General features: G+C 42.7%; 1 protein-coding gene across 1 annotated transcript in view; it reads left to right on the top strand.

Annotated features, from left to right (window-relative positions):
* The first annotated feature begins 4,644 nt into the window (after window positions 1-4,644).
* CDHR3 (cadherin related family member 3) overlaps window positions 4,645-9,666 on the top strand; it is a 70,438-nt gene continuing 65,416 nt past the window's right edge. The window contains exons 1-2 of the mRNA XM_064290400.1: window positions 4,645-4,651; window positions 7,501-7,703. Of these exons, the coding sequence (XP_064146470.1) occupies window positions 4,645-4,651; window positions 7,501-7,703 (210 nt within the window). The remainder of the gene's footprint in view (window positions 4,652-7,500; window positions 7,704-9,666) is intronic.

The following is a 9,666-nucleotide window of genomic DNA, read 5'->3' as shown; positions in this document are numbered from 1 at the left end:
CAAAAGGTAGCATGAGTTATTATACAGGTAGTCCCCAACTTACTATGGGGTTCGGTTCTGAGGACTCTGTTGTAAATTGGTTTTAATGTAAGCCAAATGCCTCATTTTATTTAATTTTTTTAGTTTTCATTATTATTGCCTTTTATTATCAGTATCTTTATAAATACAATCTTATTTGTTTTGGGGGGTTGGAAACATTGCATATAAACTTAGAGACGTATTTTAATACGTACATATATTAAAAAATACACCAATAATAAAAATTTACTCTAACAACGAAGAAGAGTTGGCATTTTGTCAGTTGCAGTAACAACTCCACTTGTGGAAGGTTCTGGATCATCTGGATTATCCCTAGGAATAGGGATAGTGTTTCTAGTCAGAAAATTAGTGAGAGTTGTCTGTATGGCCCTTTTATTTCTTCAAGTAATTCTCAGTAACATCTCACTGCTTCCCAAATCTGCCTATCAACTTTAGCAAAGCGTCAGCATTTGGGTTCATGTTTTCAACAACTGAAGCCCCTGATTTAGCTTAGAAAAACTTAGATAACCCTTTCAATGTAAAAAATGTTTGACAACTTCTCTCCATCCTCTTCCTCATTATTTTTTTTCTTCAGCATTTCTTTCCTCTTCAAAATCCATTAAATCCTGATCTGTCAATTCCCCTTCCTTGTGATCTCTGAGCTGTTCCACATTAGTGATATCCAGTTCTAAATTCAGTGTTCTTGCCATAAGGATGATTTTTTTCACACGCTGCAAGATTGTATGTAGTACATATTACTAATGATAAAATGTATGAAAACAAACAAGCGTCATAACTTGAAAACGTTGTAAGTTGGGGACTACCTGTACTATAATTCATGTGTTATGTGTCTGACCTACCCCCTCAATTAGAATGTCAGCCTGCAATAACAGGTCTCGTGTTTCTTCTTGCTCTGCGGCCCCAAGTGCCACACATACAGAGGATATCCAATATTTGCTGATTATCATCCTTTTGGGGATCTGGTGTTTTTTCACTTTACTGATACTCCCCAAATGCAGAAATTTATACTTTCTGACTGTTTAGTGTTGGCATTTAAATTTACATTAGCTTTTACTCTGTCCTTTCCGCTCTGTATTAAGATGAGAGAAATGTAATGGTTTCTCTTTGGGAAACTATAGTGTTCCATTCCAACAATGGCTTACAAAGGAAGACCCCCACAAGAACATAAACTAGACAAGACTCCCAACTGTGTCAGTGCAAAAGAGTTCAGACAAAAGAGTCTTCTAGTCTCCTAAGTACCAAAGGAGCATGCAGACAGAATGCACAGAAGATGGAGGACCTAGCAGAAAGTCTGGGGTGGGATTACCCTTGTCTTCAGCATATTCAAACTCACTGTAGACTGAAGCTATCTGCATTCTCAGAAAATTTCCAGGAAACTAGTTTTGTATTTCTTTCAGGAAATGGAGTCCCTAAGTGGTGTAAATGGTTAAGCACTGGACTACTAACTGAAAGGTTGGTGGTTCAAACCCACCCAGAGGCATCTTGGAAAACAGGCGTGGCAGTCTGCTTCTGAAAGGTCACAGCCTTGAAAACCCTATGTTCTACTCTGCACACATGGGGTCACAATGAGTCGGAAACAACTCGACTGGGAAGTAACAACAAGAACAACAGGAAAATGAAAAATGTCAGGATGTTTAATGAAAGAAGGACTCACTGGTAGCTAGAAGATCTGCAGGAACATGAAAATGTAGCAAGCATATCATCCTATGTCCACCGAGTAGCATCCATAAGACCATGATGGGTCTCTTCAGGAAATTTCTTCAAGCCCCTCATCTGGGCCTGGTCTTCTGCTAGACAGTGTTAGAAAAAAATTACAGACTAACTGGTAGAGTCCCTGTTGTTTCTTCTGTGTCCTATTAAAGTCTCCCTCCTATTATCCTTGCCTGGCATGGATCATCCTCCCTAAACCCCCCAAATGGAGTAGGTGAACATCCCATCCAGGATGGTGTCCATCATGGAAATTAAAGAAATAAGAGGAAGTTGCATATACTGAAACAACGGCATTCTATGATACTTTATTAACTATGTGCATTTTCTTATATGGCACAGGTGTTGTGAGAGTTAATTCCTGAGTTGTTTTGCTAAAGTTCCTGCCCAGCACTGACCCCTGGTCAAGGCATGAAGCATACCGATTAATAGTGTTGCTTTGTAACCATGGGTCTGAGGAGTTCCAGGGTGGAGTATACTAGCTGGTAATCATTGTTTATTGATAACAGCGAGACTGATGATTTGCAGCTGGTCTCAGTGAGACCTTTGGTGGATTCTGCTATTGAGGCTGATTACGTAGAAGGAATATGCCTATGTGACCAGAAAAATATAGGAAACCCCAGTGGAGGTTCCATTTTGGGGTCCCTGGATCCAAGGTATTCCATGTGTACATCATCGGTAGTTCCTGATCTGAGAGAGCAAGTGCATCCTGCCATGGCCCTTAGAGAAGGGACGACAACGGGAGTCTGCCCCTGGCCTCCCGGGATCCCTTGCTAGGAGGTAGCCTTCAGCCATGATGCATATGCTCACTTTAATGCTGTCACTATGCTCAGTCCTTTTCCTGTAGTGAATTGCCAACTTATAAGCACTGGCATTTTGGGTCCTGTGAGTCTTCTTTGGCAATTAAGTCCTGGTTAACAGCCACTGTTAGTGCAGCTCCACAGTCCTAAGAGAGAGAGTTAGCAGGTGCCGCAAAGAAATTTAGAGACCAGCTCAAGGTCTAAGTCAAGCAGTGGCAAAGCAAAGACTTGAAGCAAGGGCTCTGATTCCAAATTCCTTGCTCTTTTCACAATAATCGTGATTTCATTCGCTACCGTTTTGATTAGTTACTGGAGAGAATGAAGAGGTATTTATTAAGTGATGTCTCAGGTGAATAATTTTCTGGGCATTGAATGCAGAGAGATAGGTTAGAGTGTCTACACCCTGTGGAGGGACCTTGAACAACATCATCACTTTTGGTGCCGGGGCTCAGGGTAGTCATCTTCCTCCCTGAAACTGGGGCTGTGGAGACCTTAATTACTCCACTACAGGCTCCTGTGAGGAGGCTGCATTGGTCCATTTCTGGCAAGGCTGGGATTTGAGGGCAACAAGCTAGCACATCATCCATCCAGATCTCAAACACAAGCAAGATGTTCCAGTGGGTGCAGTGACCGATAATAAATCTTTTGCGTGCTGTTTCATTTTCAGAGTGTATGCTTCAAACAATCCTAATTTGGTTCTTAATTAAGATGCATGTGTAAGTTAAATTCCATTAAAGCCTCTGTCTTTCTCTCCAGCACTCAGACCATCAAAGAAACTTGGAAGACCAGTCTTGGAAAAAAAGCAGGTGGTGACTTAGGGAGACTTGGCCCCTGGCATCTAACATTTTGTCTGCTACAGATCATCTCTGTGGCTTTGGGCATGCCCCTTTTACTTACCTATGTACTGAATGGGTTGAACATCAACTTCATGAATTTTGCATATCATTCATTGCTCTATTTTTAGGGCGTGGACTATAGCCACTTATTATTGTTATTGCTACTGCTGCAACTACTACTAGTATTTTTTAATAGCGAGGAACCTGGAGGAAGTAGGCATTGAACTAAGAGCCAGGAGGTCCTAGCTTGGCTACCTTTCTTCTTATTAGTATCCGCAGGGTGTCTACCTTAAAGTTTTGGGGATTGAGTTGTATGACCCTGGCACACATGCCTTCTCTCTGGGGAGAGAGGCCACTAGAAGAAGAGCAAACATCTCCAGTGGGAAGGACATACCTAAGGATACAGTCTGGCTTTATTCATCCGTGGAGTGGGCAGTTCCCAGCACAAGTGGTTTGAGAAGACTGGATAGAACTGCTTCTATTCCCAAAATATCTCCCTCACTGCCATGCAAAACATGACCATTCAAGGAGGATGATGAAAAGCTCTATACATATAAGGAGGCAGCACGGAGCTTGGAAAAGAGCCCTATCCTTGGAGTCAGATGCCTTGGATTAGAATGCCAGTACTTCCTCAGGATTAGACCCAAGAGTCTTATCAAAGTAACAATTAATGCAACAAAATCAAGGGTAATGTTTCTAACAAAGCAAACCAGGATCTGTCTGCTGGGCCATGTTTGGGGAACACAGCTACTCTAGCCTTCCCCGCTCCCAGATGAAACAACTAAGGTTGGTGGCTGCACTCGTCTGCCTTCAGGGTGAGGTTGTGGAAGCCCTTAGTGGAGGCTTAGCAAGCCTCTCATAACCAAGCCCACATCAAGCTAATACTCCAGCACAATTCTCTTATGTTATTCCAAAAAATGGCCTCTTATAGATCACATCACCCAGATCTAACAGCCAGGTTGAGGATCCAACTTCTAGTGCCATCTTGCTACACTGTTCCGAGGTCATAGAATAACCACAGTACATCACAGATTGACGATCACACAACAAGCAGGGAACAATCAACTGTCTACAGTTGGTACGTGCAGTCGGTTTATCTCCAAGATGGAGATGAGGTGAGCCAGGGCCCATCAGAGCCACTTGCTGAGTTACTTAAGTTCTCTGTGTCTCCTCGCTCTCATGTGTGAAACAGCAACAGCAATATCTACGTCATAGGATTGAGCTGAGATTGGATGAGATCAGGCGGTAAAGCACCTAGCACAATGCCTAGTGAGCCACCCATGCATAGTAAACGCGAGTGGTTACACCTACTCCTCACTTATCGACTGTCTTATTATCCAACATTTAGCATTTACAACAATAGTAAAAAATCTACCATCCGACTATTTTAAGCATTAACAATGTACACCTGGCAGCAAACCTTTTATGACCAGTGAGTCATATACACCACCTATATTTTCCACTTCTTGGGGCAGAGGGACATATGTGTTCTACATAATATTTTGTGATCTGATGTGATCATCTACCATTTTCACGTAACACTGATTTTCGTATAACAACCTGGTCTTTGGAACCTAACCATATCGAAAAGTGAGGAGTGGGTGTACTTATTTTACTGTATTCTTACCTGACTACCTTGTCCCAAGCTATTCTTGAGAAGAACTATACTTGAGCAGCAAGTTATATCTTTGCTTAAATATGCGTAAGGGCTTCCTTTCTCCTTGACTGAAGGGACACAAGTCACCAGGAAGAGAGATGTATGGGCAAGAAGGTGCAGGTCCTTTGAGACAAATTGCCAGCCTTTCATTTTGCTTGTGGCTGTCATTGTCCTGCTCAACAGTGAGGAAACATTCTCATGAACAACTCAAGGGGGACGGCCTATCAATTTTCGGTTGTGGGAAAGAGAATGTAAGAGAATTATGCCTGAAAAACCCAACCCACCCAGGTAATCAATTATTGTGCTCATTTTGAAAAACTATTTTTGGGAACTTTTTGTCTCTACTGCAAACATACTATTTCCTTCCTAGTTTTAATTTATCATAAGAATGCTATAATATTAAAGTCAGTTTTAATAGATTAAAAAAATCTATTCATATTTCCATCACTCTAAACATCAACTGTTTTGATATTTCTAAGTCTTTGCACTGTCCTTGTCCATAAAACTTGATAATTCTGCCAGCAAAAATAACTTATGCATAATGCATTTTAGTATCTAAACTAAAGAAAATTACTAGATTTCTGAAAGTTTGTATCAATAATGTGCTTATTTCAATTTTTTTTACATTTCCATTTACTCCCCCGGTCTTCCCCCACTCTCAAATTGAAATTAAAAACATCCTTTTAAAAAACCCAACATTTTCTACTGTTTGTCCTCTAGAAATTTTACATCTTTTGGTAGGACAGACCCTTCTACTGTCCCACCACACCCCTGTGCCTCCTCCCACCAGGGGGTTTTGTCCCCAGTGGCTAGTGGTGACCAGGACTGGAAAGCTGTAGAGATGGTAGCAGAAGTCTGCAAGTCCTATGGCTTGGAATGTGAGTATCTCAAAGTGCACTGACACGTGTGCCCCTCAAAAATGAACAAGGGGGAGAGACAAGTAAACAAATACTACAGTACAACGTAAATAGATCTAAACTGCAAATATGCAAACTTTGTTTGGGATAATAGTTTAGTAGGATTTCTGGTGGCGCAGTAAATAAGAGCTACGGCTGCTAACCGAAAGTTTGGCAGTTCGAATCCACCAGCCGCTCCTTGGAAACCCTATAGGGCAGTTCTGCTCTATCCTGTAGGGTCGCTATAAGTTGGAGTCAACTCAACAGCAATGGGTGTAATAGTCTGAAAATTTAGAGGATTCCTTGAATAGGCGTTTGGGCAAGTGGGGCTTCAGGGAGGAAGGGCATTCTAAGTAGAAGGAACAGCATATATGAAGACATGGAGATAACGCAGCCTTTATATGTGACCTAGTTTCAATCTTGGCTTTGTGATTTGTTAACTGTGTGTCTGTAAGCTTAGTCTTCTTATCTGTAAAGTGATAACATTAATACGTGTCTCGGAGGGTTGTTTTGAGGAGCAAGTGAGATGAAGGATTTAACATTGTGCACTACTTGGAACACTGGACATGTTGAATAAATGGTAACCATCATTGTGGAGGTTTGAAAGATCATGGACTGTTGCTCTCCTCTGTCCTGGGAAAGTCTCGCAGAGTATCATGGAAACCTTGGAATGGTCCCAGGGCTTTCCTAGAAGAAACGTATTTTCTCTTAAATTATAAGATTCCCTGTCTGTAATGTAGCCCAAAGCAACTCACATGCCTTCCGTGAGCCTCTCATTTCCTCCCCTGTGAAACGGGAGTTCCCCTATCAACTAAAAAGTGTGGGTTGACCCCCTGCATGATGGCAATAAAACAAAAAACCAAACCGGTTGCTGTTGAGTCGATTCTGACTCATAGCGATTCTACAGGACAGAGTAGAATTGCCCCATCGTGTTTCCAAGGAGAAGCTGGTGGATTCGAACTGCCTACCTTTTGGTTAGCAGCCAAGAGTTTAACCACTGCACCACCGGGGCTCCTCATGATGCCCATAGTATCCACTAATAGCAAATCATTGTCCCTGAGATTACCAATGAAGTAAGGAGATCTACCAAGATTTTGGGGCTTTCTAGTCATGCCCATTCAATTCTTAGATGACCTCATGAATAAAGTACTCACACAGAGAAGGAAAATAAACTCTTGTAAGCTACCAGACTCTTGTAAGAGAAGATGTCATTACCAGACTGGGGTCTTCAAGTGGGTGTCAGTCTCCTAGGGCATCTTGTTTCTCTTTCCCTGCCTCTCCCCACAGACTGGGAGAAAAGAGGAAGGAAGCAGGGAATCAAGAGAAAAGCAGCAGCTGTAGTTACTGAATTGCAGAAGCAGATTACGTGGTTGCTTGGTGGTGGCTGTTCTCTTGGCTCCCAGAAGATCTTGCATTCACATTTCCAGCACCTGGCAGAGTGTTCTTGGGGAGTGACCAGGTCACGTCATTGCTCCGAACTACATGCTGTAGCTACAGACTGTTTAGTCCCTGTACCCAGTAAAAGGCTTGGTGTTCATGTCATTTTGCATCCTTTTGAAATCCAGAGAGAGAAGCGCTGCACTTAGTCCACTTGCCAGCTACAAGCAACGTGGCAGAGAATTCTCCACCAGAGACTGCAGTATACAAGTTTGCCGTGAATTTATCAGCATCACTGTCACCTGTGATCCCAGGATTTCCCTTGATAATCAACTCGAGCCCCCTCACTAAGGCCTTCAAGGTGAATGGGCTGTCAGGCACCGACTTTGAGGTGAGCAGCAGTGTCTTACTCCACATGAGCGCTGTCAACACATAGGTGTTCCTGCAGACAAGGGTAGATGGGAGCCTCAGGTTTACCTCTCCTATTTTAAGATCCAGAAGTCCTGCTTGGGATATCCTAGAGCTCTCTCTGCTAGATGTCCCTGTAGCCTTTAGGCCCTTTTTTCCCACTTAACCCAGTCCAATTGAACACTATGCTTTTTTTTTTTTTTATGATTAGAAGACACAGGACGTCAAGTGTTAGGTGTGCATATGGTAACTACAGTATTTGGTGGGATAGTTTGGGTACTGATGTCTTCGAAAGCCAGGCCCTGAAGAACTGGTGTCTGATGATTCTGCTTTTCTATGATTCTGGGATTTTTTTTTTCGGAAGGAGATCAAAGAGAAAACTACTTAATGTGGAGGACAAAAAACCGTAATAAAAAACGTAAGTCTAAATGTCCACCCTTACCTTGTGAATGCTTCCTATTAGTTGATTTAGACCTGATCACTCACATTCAAGAGCCATGCCACTGTCGCTCTATCTTCTACTTTGTCATTTGAGTCTTTTTCAAAGTTGGCATTCCCTTTAGGCATGACAACCCTGTTTATTCCATGGCCAGCTCTTTTCCACTGACAACCTGAAATTTTCCAAGGATGTCTTTAGGGACCAGGTATGAGAACCTACCTATACTTTAGCATCCCCCACCCCACCCCTTTCCTCAGCTGGTATAGGAACCTCCTGCAATTATTATCAGCTCTGCCAGTGGTCCTACCCCCCAATTCCCTGGGGATCTTTTAAGACCCAGTGGGCCCAGGCCTGCTTGGTCCAGGTTCTGCTTCTTCCCTGAGGTACGTACTGTTGTTGTTGTTAGGTGCCATCGAGGCAGTTCTGACCCATAGCGACCCTACGTACCATGGAACGAAACACTGTGCCCTCCTCACAATTCTTGCTATGTTTGAGATCCTTTTTGCAGCCACTGTGTAAATCCATTTCATTGAAGGTCTTCCCCTTTTTCACTGACCTTCTACCTTACCAAGTGTCTTAGTCATCTAGGGCTGCTACAACAGAAATACCACAGTGGATGGCTTTAACAAAGAGAAATTTATTTCCTCACAGTGAAGTAGGCTAAAAGTCCAAATTCAGGGTGACAGCTCCAGGGGATGGCTTTCTTTCTCTGTCAGCTCTGGAGGAAGATTCCTGGTCCTCAAACTTCCTCTGGTCGAGGAGCTTCTCAGGTGCAGGGACCCCGGGTCCAAAGGATACACTCTGCTCCCAGTGCTGCTTTTTGGTGGTATGAGGTCCCCCACTCTGCTTGCTTCTCTTTCCTTTTATCTCTTAAGAGATAAAAGGTAGTAGAGGCCATACCCCAGGGAAACTCCCTTTACATTGGATCAGGGAGGTGACCTGAGTAAGGGTGGTGTTACAATCCCACCTTAATCCTCTTAACTTAAAATTACAACCACAAAATGGAGGACAACCACATAATACTGAGAATCATGGCCTAACCAAGTTGATACACACATTATTGGGGGGACATAATTCAATCCATGATACCAAGCATGATGACCTTCTCCAGGAACTGACCCTTCCTGATACCATGTCCAAAGTACGTGAGATGAAGTCTCATCATTCTCACTTCTAAGGAGCATCCTGGCTGTACTTCTTCCAACACAGATTTGTTAATTCTTCTAGCAGTCCACGGAATATTCAATATTCTTCGCCAACACCATAATTCAAAGGCATCAATTCTTCTTCGGTCTTCCTTATTCATTGTCCAGTTTTCACATGCATATGAGGCGATTGAAAATAATGTGGCTTGGGTGAAGTGCACCTTAGTCCTCAAAGTGACGTATTTATTTGCCTTTTAAGACTTTAAAGAGGTCTTTTGCAGCAGGTTTGCCCAATGCAAAACATCATTTGATTTCTTGACTGCTGCTTCCATGGGTGTTGATTTGGATCCAAGTAACATAAA

The sequence above is a fragment of the Loxodonta africana genome, chromosome 8, assembly GCF_030014295.1.
Source record: "Loxodonta africana isolate mLoxAfr1 chromosome 8, mLoxAfr1.hap2, whole genome shotgun sequence".
Taxonomy (NCBI): domain Eukaryota; kingdom Metazoa; phylum Chordata; class Mammalia; order Proboscidea; family Elephantidae; genus Loxodonta; species Loxodonta africana.
Note: the sequence above shows the minus strand (reverse complement) of the source record. Positions and strands in the feature narration are given on the sequence as shown.